Source organism: Cygnus olor, chromosome 28 (genome assembly GCF_009769625.2).
Source record: "Cygnus olor isolate bCygOlo1 chromosome 28, bCygOlo1.pri.v2, whole genome shotgun sequence".
Taxonomy (NCBI): domain Eukaryota; kingdom Metazoa; phylum Chordata; class Aves; order Anseriformes; family Anatidae; genus Cygnus; species Cygnus olor.
In genome coordinates, this window is record NC_049196.1 from 2,853,110 (window position 1) to 2,876,415 (window position 23,306).

Genomic DNA, 23,306 nt, shown 5'->3' on the forward strand with positions numbered 1-23,306 from the left:
CGCGACCCCCCCGGGGCTCGGCAGGGCAATGGGGCCTGGCCGTGCCATGGGGACGGGGGGGCTGGAGGGGGACATGCGCTGAAGGACCCCCGTGTGGGGATGCTGGGTGTCCTGTGCCCTCTGGGAATCCCCTTGCAGAGGTGCTGGGGGTGGGGTGTGTCCCAAGAGACCCCCCAGTGTGTGGATGGTGGTGGGGGGGGGTGCCCCGAGGACGCCCTGTGTGGGGATGCCAGGGGTTTCTCAGCCCTAAGGGCCCCCCCCGTAAGGTTGCTGGAGGGTCTGTACCTTAAGGCACCCTATGTGGGAATGCTGGGAGGGGGGGCCTATGCCCCAAGGGACCCAAAATGGGGGTGCTGGTCAGGGAAATGCCCCAAGAGACCCCCCCCATGAGGGCATTCTGGGGGTACTCTGCCCTGTGGGACCCCCATGCAGGGGTGCCATGTCCCAGGGGACCCCGTGCAGGGAAGCTGGGGGGATCTGTGCCCTGCAGCACCCCGATGTGGGGAGGGTGGTGTCTGTGCCCCAAGGGACCCCTGCGCAGGGATGCCAGGGTCTGTGCCCCCCCCACCCCGGGCAACCCATCTCACCACCCCAGCACCCCAACCCCAGCCTGCTGGGACTTTCCTGGGTGATGCCAGGGGGTCCTTGTGGCCCCAGGGGGACGCCCCCCGCTGGGTCCCGTGCCCCGCACCCCTGTGTGGTTGGGCCCTGTCCTTGAGCACGGGTTGCTTGGTATGCTGGAGCCACCGCCGGCTTCAAATCCCATCGACTTCCAATGAGCAATGCCATCAATAAAAGCTAATTGATGGCACGGCCGCTCCAAATCAGATTCCTCGTCCCCTGAATCGAATTGATGGCTCCGCGCCCCGCAGCCAGCCGCGGCAGAAATTGAATCTATTAAAGGAATAGGCTCCATTATCCCTTCCCTTCCGTCTCGCAACCCCCCCGCCCCAGGGCTCCCTCCAAATGCCAGCCCCCCCCCCCGCCACCCATGCCAGTGCCGGCCGGGATATTTGGGTGCCAGGGTCCCACGTGGGGAGGGTGAGCAGGGCCGTGGGGTGAGGGTGCCCCATGGGCTGCCTGGGTCCCGCTACCCCTGCTCCAGCCCGTGGGGTACCGGGGCTGGTGCTTGGGGTGGATCTGTGCACCTGAGCCCCGTAGGACAGGGGCTGTGGGGTGCGCATCGGGACGGGTCCAGGACCAACCTCGGGGCCCTGCGGTGCTCCGCGGCCGGGCGGCAGTGCCACAGCCCTGCTCTGAGGAACTTGGCTCCAGGGGGGGCAGTGTCCTGCTCCTGGGTGCTCCCACCCAGCCTCCAGGACAGGAGACCCGATGCACCCCGACACCCCTCAACAGCCTGGGAGGAGGCCAAGCACCGCAGCTGTCCCAGGGGGGCAGCAGCAGGGCACAAAGGGCTGGAAGTGGGGCCCAGCAGCACCCCAAAAGCATCAAAGGGACGAGCGTGCTCCCCCCCCCAAACATACAAGGGGCTCATCCCTGCCAGTCTCCCATGGGCGCAGGGCAGTGGCTGCAGACCCCACCCCGGGAGCTGCTGAGAGCATCCTGGAGATGGGAAATGGCTCCGTGTCACCATGGAAACGGGGCCACCGGATTGCCATGCCGAGGGGACAGGCACGTGCGGAGCCCCACGGAGCGCAGCACCGGGCAAGCCGGGCACCGGGCACCAGCCCCACGCCCCCAGCTGCGACCTCCCCAGCACCCTTTGGCCACGCCACAGAGCCCGTCTCCTGCTCCTGCATCACCCACGCCAGCAGGACGCCACCCCAGCAGGACGTCACCCCAACAGGATGCCACCCCGGCAGGATGTCCCCCTGGCATGATGCTGCTCCAGCCGGGCAGCCCTGCACCGCTGCAGCCGGGTGCTCAGCGCCGGGCGCGCGGGGCTGGAGCCGGCTGTTCCCCGAGCAGCCGTCTGATGATGCGCATCGTCAAGGTTATAATTTAGCAAAACACTCAGCAGGGGCTTTGGAGGGAGCCGGCCCGCGCCAGCTAATTATCCAGAGCCGCACGCACCGAGCCCACGCCTGTCATAGCAATGAGGGTGTGTGTGTGTGTGCGTGCGTGCACCGGGCTGGTGGGCGTGCACACCGCTTTGCACCAGCGCAGCGCACACGTTGCACAGGGCAGGGGCTGCTGCATCCCAGCTCGCATCCCGTGGGACCAGGGCAGGGTGCTGGGTGGGCAGCATGGCCACGCAGGGCTGGGGCAGGCTCAGCGTTCCCCTGCCCCCGTTTTTCTTTGCTTTCTCCTTGCTTGGAACAGCTTAGCCCCCACCGGGCGATGCACGGTGCTGTCCCTGACCCCCACGCACACACACACTGTGCCCCCCCCCCCCCCCCCCCCAGCTCCATCCTGGGCCCAGCACGCCGGGGCAGACACTTCGTCCTGCACCCGCTGGGGAGCTTCTCTCCGCGTCTTCTCCAGCCAATTCCTGCTGACGGGGTCGGAGCAGAGGGCACCGCTGCTTATCTCCGCTGGCCCGCCGCCAGGGCAGCAGCCAGCACAGCGGGGAGAGCGCGCGTGAGCTCGGGGCGTGCGCTCGCCATCCCGTGCACCCGCCGGGTTTGCACACCCAGGCAAACGCTGCCGGCATGTGCTTCTGCTCCGCGCCGCTGCCAGGCGTCCGTCTCCATCTGCCCGTGTCCTGTCCTGGCCGCCCCCCAGCCCGCTGTAATCCCAGCGGACGATAATCCTGCTGTGCCCGAGCAGGACGGGCAGGAGCTGCCCTTGCAGCGCGATTCAGCTGCCAGCTTTGTCGTTGCCTGCCATCACCTGCTGCATACTAAGGGCCCTCGGTGCTGGAGCTGCCTCTGCCACACCTGGGGTCCCCATGGCAGGGACCCCTGCCCGGTTCCCCGGGGACGGGGCTGGTGGCTTGCCGTGGCGCCAGGGAGCACAGGCAGAGCCTGCAGTGTGGGATTTGCCCCATCGGGATCTGAGCAGGGCACAGGCAGGGCTCCCCCCCCAGGTTTTAGGCATCCCATCCTCTCGCTCCTAATTGGTTTTAAATGGAGCCGAGTCCATCCTGGGAATCTCCAGCTGGCACCCGCCCAGCTGGCAGGGGGACAGCGGAGCCGCAGCTCACCCAGCGCTCAGCGACGTGGCTGGGAGGAAGATCAGGAAAATAACGGGTTGGTGCGAATGATACGGCATCAAGCCCCGGCGTGCTGCGTCCCCAGAGACAGCTGGAGGGGGCGGCCAGGGCTGGGCTGGGGCTCATGCTCCTGCACCAAGGGCAGCATCGCCCATGGGTGCGCTGTGCCTGGGGTGGGTGCTGCGATGGTTGGCATGGGGCCAGCTGCTCGGACGCTTGGGGTTCACTGCGGTGCTAGCAAGGCTAGGTCATGCAGCGGGTGCACAGCCTTGCTGCCCCATCCAGCACCTCCTCACTGCCCCATCTGCCCCCTCCACGCACGCATCTGGCTGCTGCCAGGTGCTGGTCCCTCGTGGAAAGCAGGGCCTGCGCAGAGCCCCCCGGTGATGGCTGGAGGGAGACCCCTGCAGCTGGTGGCGAGGCAGGGTGGGGAGGAGGTTCTGCCCATCCTGTTACCCCGAGCCCCCTGCCCGTCTGGGAGGGATGGGGGCCCTGTGCTGAGGGCTGAGCTGCACAAACGATGCCCGGGCACAGGATGGAGGTGCTGGAGCTGGCAGGCTCCTCTCCATGGCTCCCTGCCAGCCTGTGCAGGGGTCCCTTGTCATGCCAAAGGCCCCGGCGCAGGAGCCCTGCAGTGCCTCTGTGCCTGTTCCCCGTGTTCATTGATCCACTCCATGCTCCTTTGATCGTCAAGCTGCTAACGAGCTTCCCTGGCAAAGACCTCATCAGCTGTGCGAGAGCCCTGTGCTGCCCAGCCAGCACTGCTGGGCACAGAGCTGACGTGCCCGGCCCCGCTCCAGCAGCTCAGCACCCCCAGTGCGTGGGGTGGCTCCCTGAGGCTCCCCATCTCCATGCAGGGCCCCAGCCGAAGACGGGGACGAGGACAGGGACGGGGACAGGCTGGTCCCCCTGTCTGGCAGGAGCGTGCCTTGGCCGGCCCGTGGCCAGAAGCACTTGCAGCAGGAAGCGGATCGATGCGCTGAATTATTTAGCGAGCGAGCGCGTGGTGCTTGCGCGACGGCAACACCCCGTGCGGCGGCGGGGGCGCGGGGCCAGGCTCGCACCCGGAGCACAGGAGCCCAAACACACACACACAGGCTGGAGGGGGCAGACAGACACCCTGCTGGGGTGCTCTGGGCTCCCCTGGGTGACACTGGGCACCCCGCTCCCCAACAGCTCTCTGTCCCCAGGCGGTGCCACCAGCACCCCAGGGTTGTCCCCAGCAGGGCACCAGCTGCTGGGCTGGGCAGGGCTCGCAGCGCCCGGCGAAGGAGCCATCCCTTTTCCTCGGGGCCCCAGCTGGGCTGCCACATTCGGTAGGCGAGCACTGATCTATCGCCACCCTCGCCCTGTGCAGCGCGCAGCCCCTCTCAGAGCCTTTTATAAGCGATGCATTATTAAAAATACCCCGCGCCATCACTCACGGCCAGCGTGTCTCTGAATGCGGCACGGGTGCCGCATCAAACCTGATAAATATTTCAGGCCCTGAAATCTCCCCGCGCCTTTATTTTTTATCCCAAGCACCCCCCACCACTCCCCGGATTTATTAGCTTGTTTGCTTCCCTGCCATTCAGCACCGAGGGGGCAGCGGAGGCAGGGTCGCTGCACGCGTGGCGAGGCTGAGACTGGGCAGCAGGGCTGGGGCAGCCCTGCTCGTGTCCTTCCCCCGTGCCTCAGTTTCCCTCGCTGGCTGCAGGGGTGCCTGCTCCCCCGAGGTCGGGAGGATTAATGCAGCCCTAGAGCAGCTCTTTGAAGAAGGAAGCAGCCCCGTGACCGCAGCACATTTCCATCACAATGCCGGTTCCTGCTCCTGCTGCACCCCGCTCAGCCCCTCGCCTGACCCCTCGCCCCGACCCCTTGCCCCGATCCAGGCCTGGGGGGTCGCTCGCTGCCAAACCACAGCTCCAGCCGAGCACCCTGCGTGCAGAGAAGTGACCTAGGGCAGCGATGGAGCTGGCTGCACATCCCCTGAGTAGATAGAGCCAGTGCAGCCCCGCTAATCCAAGCTTGGGGCCAGCTGGGGGTCCAGGGGCACTTCCCGTGTCCCCTGGGACCCTCACACACCTCTTCTGGCACCGAGGAGCTGCAGTCCCCCTGGCACCACCACCCATGAGAGCAGGCTGGGAGCACGGGGACAGCCCTGGGCACGGACCCCATCCTGCTCACCCCCCCACACACACACCCCTTCCTGCAGCCGCCTGAGCTCCTGGTCCTGGCAACAGCAGCTGCTAATTGTGGCGTGATCTATGTACGGCGGGAGCGGGATATTGATGCCGCCTGTCACCCCGCTATCGGATTAATGTCACTTAGGCACCGGTAATGGGTGGCTCAGAGCTCTCTGCTGCTGGGCTGGGAGGGGGGCTGGCAGCGGCTCAGGCACCACCGCCCTGCCCCAGCACACAATCCGGGTGCCTCTCGCCACCCCCCTAGGTCCCGTTCCTCGCTCAGTCCCCGCGGCTGCTCTGCTGGTGGCTCAGTCACCCCGCTGCACCCAGGGCACCGCCGGGGCCATGGTGGGGTGCACACGGCTGCCTGTGCTGGGATGCAGCGGGCGGCCCCTGTGCATGCTGACAGTGCCGGCACGCGTGCTCCTGCACACACCCACACACGCTCACCCTCGGGGTGCACACGGGGCCCCGGGCACAGGCAGAAACCGTGGAGCTGGCAAATGCCAGGAGTAGGCAGCGTTCGAGGAAGGCGAGACGCCCGTCGCCCCCGCGCTGCTGCCAGCCCTGAAGGCAGCCTGGGATTGTCAGAAGTGGGTCTGTGGGATAGCACGGCCCCAAAAAAGGCTGAGCCGAGCCCAGACCCCGGTGATGCTGCGAGGCCAAAAGGGAGCTGAGCACCAGGGCAGGCGGTTGCTGGCCCAGCTCTGTGTCCTTGGCCCCTCTGTGGGGAGCAAGGGCTGCTGTGCTGCAGTGGGGCCAGGTGCCAGCCCCTGCCATGCTCGCCCTGGTCCAGCTCCCTCCCGGCACAGCCCTCGCACCCCCTGGAGTGTCCTTGCCATGGCTGTGCTGGAGCAGGAGGGGCTGGGCACAGGCCAGCGGGGCTGGGGCTGCAGCTGGCAGATGATATTGGAGTGATCTTGAGGCCAGGGAAGGAGGTGTGCCACGCAGAGGAGAGGAGAGGAGCTGGCTGAGCCGCTCAACACTGGCTGCTGACACAGGCGCATCTTGCCAGGTAGCCCCTGCTGCGGGCACGGGGGCAGTGGGACCGAGGGGTGCGGGGAGAGGGGGCAGCAGGCCCCCAGCACCCCCCCAGCACCTGGTTTCCACCTGCACCCGCGGTGCTGCCTCGCATTGCGGTCCGAGGCGTGCGCACCGGTGTCAGCGGCGCCCCGGGGCATGGAGCCCGGTATCGGGCTGTGATCAACCGCGGCAGCACCGCCACGCCGGGGAGCAGCGTGGGGTGACAGCGGCTGCGGCTGCCGGGCCGTGGGAACCCCGGGGACCTGGCCACCGCCGTGTACATGTCTACGTGTTTGCGCACACGGGCGACCCCAGCGCCTCCTGCCCGGCCCCTCTGGGTGCCCGAACTGCCGGGTGCTGGTGGGATTTGGCATCGAGGAGTCTGTGTGCTGCCCCGCCAGAGACAGGCTTCCTGCGAGCAGGCGCCTGGCGCCCAGGGCAGGGATCCTGCGGCTTCCTCCCTCCCAGGGGAGCAGGAGCTGCCAGGCCCCGTGAGAAACCTCGGGGCTGGCAGCGGTGGAGCCAGGAAGGTATGCATGACTTAATCCCGGCGACTTCGCGAGGAAGCTGATTTCCTCCGACAGCCTGGCTCTGCGCTGCCACCGCCACCCGGCACAGGCGCCTGCTCGTGTGGCCACTGCGAGCGTGGCGGGGCTGCTGGTGGCTGTTTCTGCATCGGTAATTAACCCTCCTCTGCGAGCCTGTGCCATCAAGTTCCCCGTCAATTAACTCAAGCCATCGAGGTGATAATTAACAAATCACCCCCATGTTCATCTCTGTAGCGGAGCTCACCTCCAGCCCCCCCCAGCCCCTGCCACGCACAGCATGAGACCACCAGCGAGGTGGCCCCATGGCCCTGCCACCCCTCTTCCTTCCTCGGTGCCACCTCCCTGCCGTCGGATGACACCGTCTGGACCAGCGGCACCTCCACCATCCCAGCTCAGTCATGGGGCTGCAGTGCCAGCAAGCCACAGGGTGTCCAGTGGGAGGCTCCCAGGCTGGGGGTCCCCCTTCTCCCCAACACGGGTGTCCCACCCAGCACCCGGCGCTGCCACGGGGACAGCTGGAGCCCGGCGCTCACAGAGACGCTGACGCAGCGCGACCATCCGTGAGGCCTTCATTCAAATTTAAAAACCGACACGTGGACGAAAAAGGAAGCGGGGAGCAGGGCGCAGGGGGACCGTGCTGCGGCGAGACCGTGCCCCAAGAACGCCAGCCGTGCGCACTCTCCAGCAGGCCGGCGGCATGCACGAGCTGCGGCACGGGGCTGGATGTGGCCGTGTCATTTGTACGGCTGAGCACTGGGCTGGATGTGGCCAGGCCATTTGCAGGTCTGAGCGTTGCCCAGAGGAGCCTGGGCACCTGCCCCGGTGCCGCTCGGCTCTGCGCAGACGTGCCCGAACCTCCGGCCACCTGCTCCGCAATCGGGGGGCTGCAGCCGTGGCCCTGCCGCCTGCACTGCGTGTAATTAGCATGTTCTTGCCGTGTCCGCTTGGACACGCGCCGGCGCCTGGCTCCTCCCCAGCAGGTCGGGAGCCCTGAGCTCAGCGTGTTCGGGGACGTGTAGGTGTGGCTGGTGAATATTTCATGCCCGCGTTCACCGAGCCCTTTCTTGGTTACACTCCTGCCTCCTCCCCGCGTTCTTGCCATGTTTATTTATTTAATGAATTATTTATCGGCTCCCCCTCTCGCTTGGCTGGTCGCTGCTCCGCTGCTGCCCCCCCCCCCCCCCCGCTCCCACCCCCCCCGGCGCCCAGCCCAGCGCGATGATTTATTGAATGCTGGCTCTGCTTTGCGGTTGCGACATGCTGTCACAGGAAGCCGTGGTTAAATATTAACCAGAGCAGGCGACGCGGGTCCCCCTGCCCCGCCGGGCACCCACGGCCGACAGGACCCCCGTGCCCACCCCAGCTCAGGCACCACGGGCTTGTGGTGCCCCCCCTCCAGGGACAGGGCTGGCCAGGGACAGGGTGAGCCCCGCATGGGGTGAGAGCTGCTGTGTCGGTGCCCACGTCCACCTGCTGCTCTGCTCCGACCCCCCCTGTGCCTCCCGTGTTGACGCACAAATCTGCTGGTCCTCACTGCGACGGGCGCAGGGGGTGGAAGAGCCGGGGGTCTGTGCAAATGGAAGGGGGGGGGGGGGAACCCCCGGCTGCTTCATGCCACGGCGCTCCTGGAGCTGCTGGGAGAGCTCGAGGCCTCTCGCATCCTCCTGAGAGTGCAGCCGCCCGGCTGGCAGTGTCCCCAGGCTGTCCCCGCTGCAGCCGCCGTCTCCTGCTGCTGGCAGCAAAATGGAGCCGAGCCCCTCCGTGTGCAGGGTTGGGGGGACGGGGGGGCCTGCAGGGTGCAGGGGGTGCTGCCAGGTGGGTGCTGGCACCCACAAGTGGGTGCACGGAGGGGGCAGGGTTCACTCGGCCATCCAAGCCCCTCCATCCCTGCACCTGGGCATGACGGTGCCGTGCCCCCCCCTTCTCATACCGGGGGGGGGGGGGTAACGGGGTGCGCGGCCGTGCACGGGGTGCTTCCAGACGGGCGAGCGCGTTGCCATGTGCGGGGTGTCTCCATGTGGAGGTGTGCGTTGCCATGGGTTTGCCGAACGATGGCGTTTCCATGGCTGCAGGCGCGTTGTTGGTCGCGGTCCCTTCCAGAGGTGCGCGCCCCCCCCCCTGCCAGCATCACCCCCCCATCCTCCCAGCACCCTGCCCCAGCCCTGGGACAGCGCAGGGATGGAGCCACCGCTGCTGTACGGGGGGACCCGGGTGCCTCGATCCCCCCTGCAGCCCCCAGCCCCCTCCTGTGCCCCCCAGCTCTCCGCCCACCTCCCCCCCATCCTTCCCCCCCCCCCCCAGGCCAGCCTGGGCCCTTTCTCACGTGTTGTATTTTCTTCAGTTCACTTCTCCAGATGAATAATTAATGGATGCTTTTTTGGTCCTCCTGGTTGTTTCACCAGCACCCTCCCCCTTCCTGGCAGGACTCCGCTGGGGGCTTGGCCCCCCAGTGCTGCTGGTGTGGGTGGGGGCCACGGGGCCGTGGCACAGCCCTGCTGCGGGCACCACTGGCAGGAACGGGGACCAGGGAAGGACCCAGCACGTGCTAACTGGAAGCGAAACCTGGCAGAAAGTGGGACCAAGAGACCTGCCCTACCCCAGGCACCGCTGCCCTCACCCCCCCTCCACGGTCTGGGGCAGCATCTGCTCGTCTGGAGGGTGCTGGGGAGCCCACAAAGGGGTCCCCAGGGGGATGAGGCTCTGCTCCCACTGAGAGGTCCTCATCGTCTGGCAGCAGATTCCCCCCAGGTTACACCGCGTCTCCCTGCCAGTCCTGGGAGCAGCCGTCCTCGGGCGCAGGGGGGAACGGGGAACGGGCGCTTGGCCCCGCACCGCCGCGGCCGCGCTCGCTGCCACCACAAGGCGCTGGGCCCGGCAGCACGGCCACCGGCGGCAGCACCCAGGGCTGGCTCAGCAAGCTCGGCTGTGGTTTCGATAGCCTCCCGGTTTCGCTTGCAAGCTCCTCGAGCCGCCGAATCCCCAGGTCATGTGCAAGGGCTTGGGTCAGTGCCGGCAGCGGGCACGCGCGCACGCTCGGCCACGCATCCGTGTGCGAGCTCGCAGCGAGCCGGGTGTGTGCGTGCCAGTGCCTGCACTGGTGCGAGCGTGCTCGTGTGCGCACACGTGTGCCGGGGCGTGGAGCGCCTGGCACATGGGACCTCTGGGCGGTGCCGCACCAGCAGTTGCTAAGGGAACTTGCTGAGGACGGGCAGCTCGGAGCTGGCACCCAGCTCCATCGGCACCCAGCTCGATCCCTTCCCGCATGGCCCACGGGGACTGGTGCCCAGGGAGCACCTGTGTCCCCCCCCCAGCTGCCACGGGTCCCCTGGGCACCTCTGCCCTCCAAGGACCTTCGGGGGAAATGAGCCACGAGCGTGGGGAGGGCAAGGAGACAGGGCCAGCGGGTGGGCGCTCAGCCAGACGGGCTCCTCGGGGCAGGACGGGGCAGAGCCTGGCGCTGTGACTGTCCTCCCCCGGCATCCGGGGTGCCCTGGCTGGGTGCCCACCTGCTCCCTCTGGTTGCCTAATGGCCCCCGGGGCGGCCAAATCTGCGAACCCCCGGCCCCCCCGTGGTGCCAGCAGCATGCTGACCCACAGCTCTTCCAGACACGTGAACCTCCAGGGGCTGGGACGCTCAGCCCTGCCACCCCCCCCCACACACACACTGGGGGGCTCGGTGGGATCCAGCCCCGGTGCTCCCACCCGTGCGGGTCCCGGTGAGCCCCCCCCGGCAGGACGCGGTCCCGGTGAGCCCCCAGACCCGGTGGGAACCGAGCCCAGTGCTTCCACCTGCGGGGGTCCCGGTGGGACCCAAGCCCCTTCCCCTCCCCCCTCCACCGCCGCGACCCCCATCCCCGCCGCCCGGTGCCGGTGCAGGCGAGCCCCGGGGCGGCGGCGGCGGGCGCGCGCGCGCGCGGGGGCGCGGCGGCGGCGGCGGGCGCGCGCGGGGCGGAGCTGGGCGCCGGGGGCGCGGGGCGCGGGCGGCTCCGGCTCGGTTCTTCCATTCATTGGGATCGCGGCGGGCACCGCGGCGGCGGCAGGATGGCTGCTCGGCTGCTGCCCCTGCTCCCGCTGCTGCTCTTGCTGGGCCGGGGGCCCCCGGGGGCCCTGGGCAACCGGCACGCCGTGCACTGGAACAGCTCCAACCTGCAGTGAGTGCGGGGCGGGTGGGGGGGAGTCCGCCGGTACCGGCGTGGTGGTGGGGGGGGGGGGGCAATGTGGGGGGCGGTGGTGGCGGCATGGGGGGGTCCCCGGCGCCGGTTTGGGCGGGGGGCGCCGCCGGGAAGGACGCGGCGGGGGCGCGCTGAGGATCGCGCTGAAGGATGCGCGCCCCGGGGGCGGCGGAGGGGGGGGGGGGGGGGGGTCTGCACCGGGCCGGGGGCGCGTGCACCGGGACCGAGTCGTTCCCCCTCCCACCCCACCCCCGGTACCGGTGCCGGTGCCGGCGCGACGCCCCCGTGCGGGCGGGGCTGCCGGGGCACGGCCCCCACCGGCCGCTCCGCTGCCCCTCCCGGGCCGCCGCAGCTCGCCCTTCCCGCGGAGGCGGGGGCCGCTCCGGTCCGGCGCACCGGGATTTTTTTTTGGGGGGGGGGGGGGGGGGCAGGTACCCGGGCCGCCCTGACCCGACCGGCGGCGGCGGCGGAGCGGAGCCCCCGGTGCCACGGTGCGAGGCGGCAGGGTGGGGGTGGCGCGGGCACCGTCAGGGTCGGTGCCCTCCGGCTGCGGACGGGCTCGCCGCTGGCACCGGGGCTCGGCGGCACCCGGTGAACCGGGGGGCAGCGCGGCGGTGCGGGCGGGGGTCGCTCGGTGGCACCGGGGCCGAGCCCTCCCCGACGGCGCGGGAGCTGCCGGCGGTGGGCAGCGGGGGTCCCGCGGACCCCTCCCGGGGCGCCGTACCGGGCACCGGGGTCCCGCAGCGCCGCCGTTCCCGTGGCCGCGCCGCCAGACGCCCCCCCCCCACCGCCTGTCTGGGCGCGGGAGCGACACCGGCGGTGCGGCGTGGAGGGGGGGGGGGCCGAGAGGGGAGGGCGGCGAGACCCTGCTGCCCCCCCGCCCCCCGCACCGGCGGGTGGCCCCGACACGGTGACATCCCGGCCAAGGTGGATGCGAGCGGCGGGCAGCCCCCCCCCCGCCACCCCCCCCGTCCTACCGGGGCTGCCGGCTCCCCCGGCGGGGGCTGCGGGGGCGAGTGGATGGGGTTTGGAAGCGAAGATGTGGAAATTGCCGTCGCGCCCACGGCTGCTGTCAGCGGAGCCGCAGGGAGCCCGGGGCGATCGATGGGCACGAGCAGAGCCGGACCCACGGCGTGGCCCCCACGCCTCGTGGGGGGGGGCTGAGCGCTGCCCTCGCCGGCGAGGGGGGGCCGGGTGGGCGCGTGGCACTGCTGCACGGTGCGGGCACGGCTGTGCCGGGGGGGCACCGTGTGGGCTTTGGGCACGGGTGGGCACAGATTGATCGGGCTCCTCCCTGGCGTGGCAAAAGGGGTTTTGGGGACCCCAGGGGGTACGTGGACCCCCCTCCATGGGAAGTGGGGGCCTCAGCCTGCTGGGATGGCCCCTCTCCCTCACCCCTTCTCCGGTGCAAGTGCTCAGGGTTGTGGCTGGGGGCTGCGCCCAGCCAGAGGGACCCCCGCCACCCGTCCGTGCTGGGGCTCTCCTGGGCTCCCCTTGACCCTGCACCCCTTTGTGCGGGGAGGGAGCGTTTGCTGGGCAGCTCCTTCCCCTCTCATTGAGGTTGCGTCTCCAGGCGGAAGCCCAGACCCCATAAATCGTGCGTGTGTACGACGTGCCGTGCCGAGGCGCAGCACAATGGCAGGGCACTCGGCTCATCCCGCTACGCTTGGGCACCTTCCCGCACCCCGCTCCTCCGGCCAGACCCCGCTGACGCCCCCATCCCCGCTCTGTGACATTGCTGGGACCCTGGCAGATGGGCGATTCCCGTGCCCACCCTCGTCCTGCTGCTCCCAAGGGGCTGCCTCCCCCCACCCCGTCGCCCACAGCCAGCGCTGTGACCCTGCACTGCCCTCGCCACCTCCTGGGGGATGGGGCGGGGGGGTGCCAGAGGTGCCCCCGCCGTGCCGTGCCATGGGCGTCGCAGCCAGCTGCCTGCGCCCACCGCGCACGCGTCTCTGGCGCGGCTGCGAGCGTCCAGCTCAGGGCACGGGCGGCGAGGTGGGGGCGGCTGCGGCAGAGACGTGTCCCAGGGACTCCAGAGCGAGGATATTTATTGTTAGGCAGTGCGGCAGCTCGGCCGCAATTATAGCCGCACGGCAAAGTGGCTGGATTAGATAAATTATGGGGGGAATTAGGCTCCCTGGGCCTCAGCCTGCAAATCCCAGCAACCCCAGTGCAATCAGAGCAATAAACAAGCCCTGCACAGCACCCGCGGGGCTCTCCGGGGAGCAGGGCGTGCGCTGCCAGGCTCGGCTGCAGATCTGTCCTCCAGGGGTGCCGGCTGCGGCAGGAACCCCACAAATGTATCGCAGCTCTGCACCGCTCTGGCCACCGCAGCCGCTCCCCTCGCTGGGAGAATGTCGCTTGTTGCTTGCTGGCACACTGCTCTGCTCCTCCACGGCCCCTTGCCACCACGGGAGACAAGGGGTTGTGCATGGAGGACAAGGGAGGCAGAGAGGGCAGGGCACCCCTCTATGCAGCGGTTTTGGGGTGCCTGGTTGCAAGGCCTGGGGTGGGGGCGAAGGCAGGAATTGAGGCTCGAAGGCAGTGGAGGCTTCTGGCCGTGCTCTGCGTGCCGTTTGGGTGTGCTCTCTGTCTGTCACGCTGTTTCTGCTGGTGGCAGCGTGAGGGGTGCGGGATGATCCTTGGTCCCTGCCCTCCGTTCCCAAGTCCTGCCAGGAACAGGCGCGGTGGCACGGGGCAAAGGTGCCGGGTGGCCGTGTCCCACCCAGCGCTGCCATTCGGGGCCACGGCTGCCTCCCAGTGGCGCCCTGTGGCCAGGGGCTGGGAGCTCTGCAGGGTGACCCCCAGAGTGCCACCTCCCTGCTGGGAGCCCCGTGCGCAAGGGATGGGGACAGCGACACAGGGTTTGTCCCCACACATGGGCACGGGCATGGCCAGCTGTCCCCAATGAGCCCCCAAAACCAGCTCCAGGGTCTGCCCCGCTGGCTGTTCCTGCAGAGCCACGTCCCCCGAACCCGCGTGCCCTGGGAGGTGGCAGCAGACCCATTGCCCCGCACCAGGGGGACACCGCAGGGCCCAAGGGCACAGCTCAGGGTGCTCAGCACCACGGCTGGAGCTGTGAGGAAGAGGTACGGGAGGTGCCGGTGGCCGGCCAAGGCAGGTGGGTCAGAGCCCACCTGCGTGCAGGGAGCGCCCAGCATTGTGCAGACCCCCCAGCCGCCACCGCCGCCGCTGCGCTCACCACTTCAAGGCGGCTTTTATCTGCCTGACTTTGTATTTCAGGCGGCGAGAGCTGGAGCGGGCTCTTGAGAGAGCCCTCATGAGGAGCAGCCTCTCCTGGGAGCATCTCACGCAGGAGAGCGACCACGGCCCTGCTGTGGGGCGGGGGGGAGCGGCACACCCGGGCCCCCCGAGGGTCCTGGGTCCCGGTGCTGCGGCTCCATCCCTCGTCACCTGTGGCGTGATGGGGTCCCCCCTGTCCCCTGCGGGCATCCAGGAGGGGGGATGCTGCAGGTGTGGGGCAGTTACGCCATGCAGGGTGTGTATGGGGGCGGGGGTCGCTTCCCATCCCCAGCGTGGGTGTGGAGATGGGGAAAGTGGGGATTGCACCTCTCCGGCTGGTGATGGCCCAGTCCCGGCTGCCAGCATCCGTGCCACGGCATCCCCATGTGGGCTGGGGGCAACGGAGGGGGGCTCAGCCACCCCCACCCGCAGCTGTTCCCCCCACCCATGGAGATCTCCCTGGGGTGCAAAGCCCTGGCTGCCCATGCAGCGCGGGCTGCTGGCTGCAGCGTAGTAGGAGGCGCTGCCCGGGGGCAAAGGGTGTTGTGCCCCGTGAGTCACCGTGCGGGGCGGCTCCGAGCCCAGGGGATCGCAGGGGCCGTGGCCGGTGCCCCGCGGGGTTCCCATGCCGAGGGAGGGCCCTATGGGAGCAGAGGCTGTGGCATCGGGGCGCAGGGGCTGAACCGAGGGTGCAACAGGGCTGGGGCCACCCGCTCCTGCCCAGGCTGGTAATTGAGTCACCGGTTGCAGATTGATGGTTTAATTAAAACCCAATTAAAAACCTCATTGATCTTGTTAGCAAAGCGGGAAGGTACGGGCTTTAGCAGGGATTAAAGGGATCGTGCAGCCGTCGATATGGACGGGGGGGGCTGCAGGGGCACCTGTAAGGCAACGCTGGGGACACCGTCCTGGGGCTGCGGCTGTGCCTGCCACCCCGGCATGGATGCGGCCCCATCCGCCTGCTCCCCAGTCCCTTCTCCTGCTGCCACGGCCCCGAGAGATTTATGGCAGTGCTGGGGAGCAGCCCACGGCCCCCCAGGAGCCCCGATCCCCCCCCCCCCACACGCCCCCGGGGGTGCGAGCCGGGGAGGTGGCCCTGGGGACAGGGACGCCGTGTGCTAGCGATGCCTTTTGTGCCTGCACCTTGCGGCTGCGCCAGGCGTGAGCCAGGCGTGCTGGGGAGGGGGGCAGCACAGGGGGGCCGCCGTGGCACCGTGCCACCCGTGCGCGTGGGCTGTGTCGCAGGCGCTGTCTGCCGAGCGAGCGTGCGTGTGCGCGGCCGTCTGGGTGCCGTGACTTTGCAGCGCTGCCTGCGTGGGGAGGGGGACGTCCGAGTCTGTCCCTCCGTCCGTCCGTCCGTCGGGGGCGATCGATGCGCCTTCACCTCTCGCTGTCGCGTGGAGTGACTGGAAGGGGAAAGCGTAAATCAATGGCACTTTTTTTGTTCGCCGGCTGATCGATGGGCCCCGGATGTGCCGAAAGGGCAAAGCTCCCAGAGCCAAACAAAGGGCTGGGGGAGGGGATCCGCCGTGGCCCCCCGCACTGTCACCCGCACTGGGGGACGCCCCACATCGCCCCAGTCCCCGGCACTGCCCTCAGCACTGTGGGACACCGAGCCCGGATCTGTCCCCAAACCCGCCGGGCCTTTCCTGGGACGGGTCCCGTGGCGTGGGGGTCCCCGTGGGGGTCTGGTTCCCCCTTGTGCTGCTCCTGCCAGGGGTGGCCCAGGCATGCTGCAGTGCACCAGGCGTTCCGTAGCAGCGCGTTAGCGAGCGTGCAGCGCTCAGCCCAGATTTATCGCAGCAGATGGGAGCGGAGCAGCCGCCCAGCTCGCCAGCGGCTGCGGCGTGCCAGGTAGCCGGGGTCCTGCCGGTGCAGGGCCCACGGGCGCCGAGCCCAGCCTGTGCTCGGGATGGTTCTGCCAGGGGAAATCCATCTGCCCAGCTCCGACAGGATGCTGGAAGGTACCACTGCTTTGCGAAAGCCCTGCTCTAAAAATGCAGTCGTGCAGAAGTGATGCTGCCCGTTCTGCTCCCGCGCTTAACCCTTTGGGCCCTGCCGGAGCCCGACGTGGCCCGCCAGCCACAGCAGGGCTGTCTGCACCCAGAAGGGCTCTGGGATCTGTCCCGACCGGGGTCACCTCTCACTGGGGCTTCCCAATAACCACGTGGGCCGCCAGGAACCTGGCGCCCTGTGCGCTCTCTAGGGTGGGTTTCAGTGGGGAAAGGAGGTTCGGGACGTCATGTTGGGGTCTGTCCCATCCTTCTGCCTGAAAACAGGGACTCTGGGTGCTCCGGTGGTGGCACTGGGGCTGCTGGGATTCAGGGGCATCCAGTGCCCTGCCGTGTCGGTCCTCACCCTGCAGATGGGTGGTCATGGGGGGCTCACACAGTGCAGGAGCCGAGGATGCAGCATCGCAGCCAGATCTGCTGCAGCCCCGGGAAGGGGTGGGGACACCCTGGGGCTGCTCTCCCCCCGGTACCAGGGAGCTGGCAGGTCTGTGGAGGGGGCAGCAGCCGCCAGAGCCCCTTGCTGAGCCCCTTGCCATGCCCCAGGCCATCGTGGCCCCCCAGCTCTGCCCACTTTGGGGGTGTTCCCCAGCCCCTCCCGGCTGGGGATGGTGCCCTAATGCCTGCGAGCTCCTCGTGCACGGTGGCCGTGGGGCTTGTTGCTGGCCGTGGGGCTCGCTGCCACGGGGCACAGAGCCCCTGCAGCACCTCCTGGGCTCCCCAAACCCCTCCACTGCAGTGCTGGCGTGCCCCAGCCCCGTCCCTGCCCGGGGAGCCGGGCCCTCGGTGCCCCAGGGGGAGCGCTCGTTAGTTAGCGAGGCTGTTTATCAGGAGCCGTGTTTCCTAATGGGCCCCGGGGGGGGTCCCAGGTGGGGGCACCCTCAGCGCTGGGTGCGCCGGGGGAAAGGAGGGCTTCCAGCCCCGCTGCTCCCCGGCATGGCGTTTCCCTCGGCGCAGCGGGATGCGGCGCCTGTTTTCACTCCCGTGCAGCCCCAGCAGTGGTCCCGGGGGGGGGGGCACGGCTGCCCCAGCTCCTTGCTCCTGTGGTGCTGAGCGCCAGCTACCGGCCCCCCCTCATGGTGTGGGGCAGCTGGTTCGGGGTGTGCTGGCGTCCCAGCCCTGAGTCCCGTATGGAGTTAATTGCAATTTTCTCCCCGGGGCCATTTCTTTAATAACAAGCTCCCCCCCCCCACCCCCCAACACCTCCCTTTCACACCACATCAAAGGTGGAACATGAAAGGTCGCCGGCACCGCGCGGAGCAAGGGTGGCTGCCTCAGCACCTTGATGTCGGAGGAGTTGCCCGGCGGCCGGCGGCTTGCTGGGCTCCTGCCTCGCCGGGCTGTGGGGCTGGGACGGGGAAATAGCGGCTGCGCGGCGAGGGAGGTGCCACGGGGGGGCTGCTCCCTGCCCTGCGAGGTCTGGCTCGGAGCCCCCCGCCGCACTGGCAGCACCGCCAGGAGGGCGGCAGCGCTGCTGGGGTCCCTGGTGGGTGCTCGGCCCCGTCCAGTTCCCTCCACGGTGCCGATCCGGGGCGCTGCGTGCCGGGTGCCCCGGGCCCTGGCCGGACGCCCGGGCTCCCCAAATGGTGCCGGGGGCAGTTTCCAGGGTGGGGCGTCTGCACGCGCAGCCTTGCCCGCTGCCTGCCGAGCCCTGCCGGGCGGCCATGGGAAGCTGCGCTGCGGGCACGGGTGCCAAGGGGTCCCCGAGCCCTTCACCAGGGCCCCGTGTGCCAGGATTCACTGGGAAAGAAGGGAAAGGGGCCGTGGGGTGGCGGTCCCAGGGGAGCGGGGTGAAGGGGAGGCTGCTCGTCCCTCCAAAAGCAGCAGGGTGGTGGCACCCGGGGGTGCAGGGGGGGGTCCCCTTGCCGCAGCGTGGCCACCGGGTCTCTGCCGAGCTGGGCGATGGAGCCGGGTCTGGTCGTCATCCCGGGGCTGCTGCGGCATCTCGGTGCGGAGCCAGCGCCTTGCAGCGCCGGTTGGTAATTAATTGGCAGGAGCAGGGGGTCAGCGCCAGGCGGCTCGGCTGCGAGGATTACCGCGGCCGGGATTTCAATCGGGCACGGATTAGGAGCCAGCGGAGCCTCTCCTGAGTGGATCTGAGGGGATTGCCGCTCCTAATCAATGTAAATGAGGCTCCCCCAGGGCCACCCTTTACGGCATTAACAAAATAACGGGATTAGCCAGAGCGGGGTGAGAAATCCTCTCTCTGAGCCGCGGCGCGTGGCGGGGCTGGGGCTGCGGGGCTGGGTGCGCAGTGGGCAGCCGCTGCGGCTGCCAGAGCACGGGGAGCACTGGGGCCATCGCGGCCGGGGTCCTGAGCCCCTCCTGTGTATCCACGGCCGTGCTCTGCCCCAGGGCTGCGCAGGCTCTGCGTCCTCCAGGGTCCCTGCATGCCTTCGGGACCCTGGTGTCCCTCAGCCCCGCGCACTGCTCAGTGTGTCTGTCTGTCTGTCTGTCCGTCCTGCTCTGAGGCTGCCGACGCGTTGCCTGCAGCACCCAGCACCCCCGTCTCACGCTCCCGTGCTCACACGGCGGTGTCACCCGTGCACGTGGCTTGGCATCCGTAGCATCCTTCCCTGCGTGGCGGCGTCGCTCCTGCCTCAGGCAGCCCAGGGGGGTGGTGAGCGCCTGGGAGCCCCCACCCCAAATCAAGCCCCAGGTCCGTGGGGCACCGGGCCGGGGGGATGGGATTATGGGGAGAGGGGTTTGCCCAGCCTGGTGTGGGGACACAGGGTCCCCCCTGTCTCACGTCGCAGAGGTGGCCCAGCCCCGCTCTGCCCCCCGAGCCCCCCATGGCATGGTCCTACAGGAGCAGCAGACCTGGCTGCAGCCCCCGTGGGCTGGGGGCTGGGGGGCAGCCCCAGTGTGCCACGAGCTCTGGACCAACGTCCCCGTCTGCGCTGTCTCGCTGCGTTGCTCATCCCCACCGCTGCCTTCCTGGTGTCCCATGGGTCTGGGAGGCCCGCAGTTACCCACGGCAGCTGCCCTCGGGTGTCGTGCACGGTGCTGCAGCGGTGCCTCCCGGGACAGGGTCTGGGGCCTGGAAAGGGACGGATCCTGCCCCAGGCTCGCCCCCACGCTGGGGGTCCATGGGGCTGAGGCTGGGCAAGGCGGGTGCGTGGGGTGGCTCAGATGGGGGGGGTCAGGAGGTTGTTGGTGGGGGCAGAGCACTCTGGGGCCGGATCCTGATTGCTGTAAGCAGGTCAAGCACGGGTGTCTCTAACCCCATCCCCATCCCTTCCCTTGCAGCCTGCGGCGGGAGGGCTACACAGTGCAGGTGAACGTCAACGACTACCTGGACATCTACTGCCCGCACTACAACGCCTCGGTGCCCGAGCACAGGCTGGAGCAGTACGTGCTGTACATGGTGAACGCGGAGGGCTACCGCACCTGCAACACCAGCCAGGGCTTCAAGCGCTGGGAGTGCAACCGGCCCCACGCGCCCCACAGCCCCATCAAGTTCTCGGAGAAGTTCCAGCGCTACAGCGCCTTCTCGCTGGGCTACGAGTTCCGCGCGGGGCAGGAGTACTACTACATCTGTACGTGGGGCAGCAGGATGGGACCCCCCCCCAGACACCCCTCAGCATGCCTGCCCCTGACGCTGGGTCCCCTGAATCCCACCCCAGCTCGTCCCGAGGCTCTGGGGGGGCCTTTCCACATCCCCCACACACACTGGGGACCCCTGGCCAGGCGGCTGTGCCCACCCCTGCTCCGAGGAGGCCCCCTGACCTCAGGGATGGGGCGAGGGTTTAGGGGTGCTGGGGAGGGACAGGGGGTGGGGGAAGCTTGGGGGTGGGGGTGCCAGTGTGAGGTGGGGATGCTGGAGCAAATCTGGGGTGCTGATGGGTGAGGTAGGGGGGTACCGGGTGGGGATGCAGTGTGTTTTGGGGTGCAGGGTAGGGATGCAGCATGTTTCGGGGTACAGGGTGGGGATGCAGTGTGTTTCAGGGTGCAGGACGGGGGTGCTGCAACCCCCCCGCACCCAGAGCCAGTGGGCAGCAGCTCGCTGAGCCGCGGGGTGCCCGGCACTGTGGTCCCCTCCACAGGAGCCACCCCAACCTGCTCTTGCTTTGCAGCCACACCGACACACAACCACCGCCGGGCCTGCCTGAAGATGAAGGTGTTCGTGTGCTGTGCCTCCAGTGAGTAACCCCCCGTGGCACCCCGGGGTGGGTGCTGCAGGGATCCATCGGGTCTTAGGGGGCACCCAGGTCCCCCTGTCCCGGCCGGTGGGGCTGCGGGAGCGGGGTTGGCCAGGGTGCATCACCCCGTCCCCTCTCTCCCTCTTGCAGCGTCGCACTCTGGGGAGAAGCTGGCGCCCACCCTGCCGCAGTTCACCCTGCGGCCCGAGGTGAAGATCGAGGACCTGGGTGAGTCTGGGGCAGCCCCAGCCCCACGGCACCCGCACCCCGCAGCCTCCTGGCGGGGGGTCAGGGCCAGCAGCCCCCGCCGCTCCGCTCACCGCCTCTCTCTTCCTGCAGAAAACTTCAACCCGGAGATCCCCAAGCTGGAGAAGAGCATCAGCGGCACCAGCCCCAAGCGGGAACACTTGCCCCTGGCTGTGGCTGCCGCCCTCTTCCTAATGACGCTGCTGGCCTCCTAGCTCTGAGCGCGGCGGGGGCCCGGCCAGAGCGGCACCGCGGAGCGGGGACCCCTCGTCCCCTCGACCTGCTGCTGTTTGCCAGGATGGAGCTGCCCCGGGAGCTGCGCCCGGCCCCTCTGCACCGTCAGCGCCTCCAGCCCAGGGACCCTTCCCGTGCGGGGCAGGGGATGGTGGCACGTGCCTGGCCCCGCTGGGACCTGCATGGGACTCGCCCCCACCCACGTCTCCAGCCCCTGCTGGGGGGACTCAGCTGGGTGCTGCCGCCTCCCACCGATGCCGTCCCACAGCGTGGAGCCCCCAGCCCTGCCCGGGGGCTGCTGCGGCCCCCCCGGGCGTCCCATGGCTGGGAGCAGCGCTGGGCCCTGTGAGGGCAGGGTGCCGGGGCCGGGCAGCCTGTACATACCTATATAGAAATCTATACATACTGTACAGAGAGCGACTATATAGATATATCTATAATGTACCATAGGCAGTGGCGCTGGCCCCGGGCTGGCTTGTACATAGTCAAACGTGTTGGATTTTCCTCGTCTTCCGTGAAGACCCGACCTATGCAAACGCACAGACACTTTTTGGGGGAAAAAAAAAAAAAAAAAAAACAATCTCGACCTTTTTTTCAAAGTGCTTTGGCTGGTGATTTTCATATTCTGCTCTTAGTCTATAAAAAAAAAGGAAAAAAAAATCAAATAAAAGGATTTAAAAAAAAACACGAACGACCCCCCATGTCCCGGCCGTGCGCAGCGCGCCCCGGTGCCCAGCCCTGCCGGTGCTGTCCCTCCTTGTGCAAACGGACCTTCCACATGCCCCCCACCTCGGGCACAAAGGCGCCATTTGTGGGGCTGACAGCAAGGCCCCCCCTCCTGCCCCCCGGCTTGTAGCTGCCCCGGGGCTCTGCGCTCCCTCCTGGGGGCTCTGCGTCCCCCCGACCCCGAGGCACCGACGCGGAGGCAGGAGGGAAGGATCCAGCTGGGACCTGGCGCTGCAGGAGCCCAGAGCACGCAGGTAAGGGCAGTGCGGGGCCATCGTGTTTGGGTGGTGGGTTGTGTCCCCCAGCCCTGGGGGGGAGCGGGACTGGGATATCCCCAGCCCATCCCTCCTCTGTGGGCTGGATGTGGCAAGCAGGGGGGGAGAGGAGGGGGTGTGCAGGCACCCCCATGTGCGTGGTGGCCCCACGGGAATCCCTGTGGTCCCCTGCTGGTGCCTCTGGCTGTGCCAGGCACCCCGGGGCTCCTGCTGGCACTGGGGGGGTCTCACATGCCTGTCTGCATGGGGGTGCCCCCGGCACTCAGGAAGGACCATCGGTGCCAACCAGGGGCTAAGGGATGCGTAGGGAGGGGACTGTGCCCTGGGACCCCGTGGGAGGGGGGCACACCAAGGGGCGGTGCTGGGTCTGTTGGGGTGTGAAGTGCACCCAGCCCCACGCCTGGCACCCCACAGCCCCCACGGGGTGAAGGGGAGCAGGCACCTGGCGCAGCCCCGGGCCTGCTGCGCCCTGGGGGGGCCTGGTCAGCCCCAAGCGGGGGACAGCCTGCTCTGCCCACCAGGCAGGGTGGAACAGGGCTGCACCCCCTTCTCCTGCTGGGACGAGCATGCTGTGGACGTAGCCTCAGGTTCGGGGGGGGGGGTCCCCACGGCCATCCCGTCAGTGTGACGCGGCCGCTCTCCCCCCAGCCGGCGCTGCTGGGCGGTGGCTGCGCTTCCCGGCCGGCCTGGGCTTGTCTGGGTGCGGGACGAGGCGGCGAACCCGTCCAACGGGTCCTCGCAGCGCTCCCGGCAGGCGCCGCGCTCCCTAGCTCCCTGCGGCCCCGTTGCGCTCGCGCAGACCCGGCCCAGCTGTGGGGCCAGGGCCCCATCCCCCTGGACCCTCACCCTGGGGGCTCGGAGCAGGGCTGCCACGGCCAAGCTGGGCTACGTGGCCAGGTCGGGGGCTGTGGCACGCCATGCTGCACGGTGCCGTCCCCACGCTGGGTGCTGGATTTTGGGGACCGGCCGCAGACGCCATGCTGGTGCTGGCTCCCCGCAGCGCACGGCAGGGCGGGCTGGGGAGCCCAGCGCAGCCCCGTTTGCCATTGCGTCGCAGTTGGGGGAGCCAGGGACTGAGTCAGCCGCCCCAGCACGGCGAGCTGCGCTTGCAAAATCCCTCCTGCCGCTTGCCTCGGCCTTGGCACCATTCCCTGGGCAGTGCGTGGCACCGCTGCCACCTCGCCAGGCACTGGCCATGCAGCCCTGCTCCCCTCCGTGTACCCAGGTGCCGCACAGGTGCTAGTGTGGGGACCCCCAAACCCCAGGCAGGGGGGAGCCCTCGATGCAACCCCAGCTCTGGGGCTCGGGTGCTCCCCACGTGCAGGGTGGGCTTCCCCAGGACCCGGCAGCAGGTGAGGTCCGGGCTTGGGCACAGGATGGGTGCCTGGACCAGCCGCATCGCGTG

At 69.1% G+C, this 23,306-nt stretch overlaps 1 protein-coding gene across 1 annotated transcript; it reads left to right on the forward strand.

Moving 5' to 3' along the window:
- The first annotated feature begins 10,811 nt into the window (after window positions 1-10,811).
- EFNA3 (ephrin A3) lies at window positions 10,812-21,573 on the forward strand. The gene is made up of 5 exons (XM_040539318.1): window positions 10,812-11,002; window positions 19,528-19,817; window positions 20,355-20,420; window positions 20,571-20,648; window positions 20,760-21,573. Exons 1-5 carry the CDS (start codon window positions 10,893-10,895, stop codon window positions 20,879-20,881), a joined length of 666 nt encoding a protein of 221 aa, XP_040395252.1. The 5' UTR covers window positions 10,812-10,892; the 3' UTR covers window positions 20,882-21,573.
- Window positions 21,574-23,306: the final 1,733 nt, after the last annotated feature.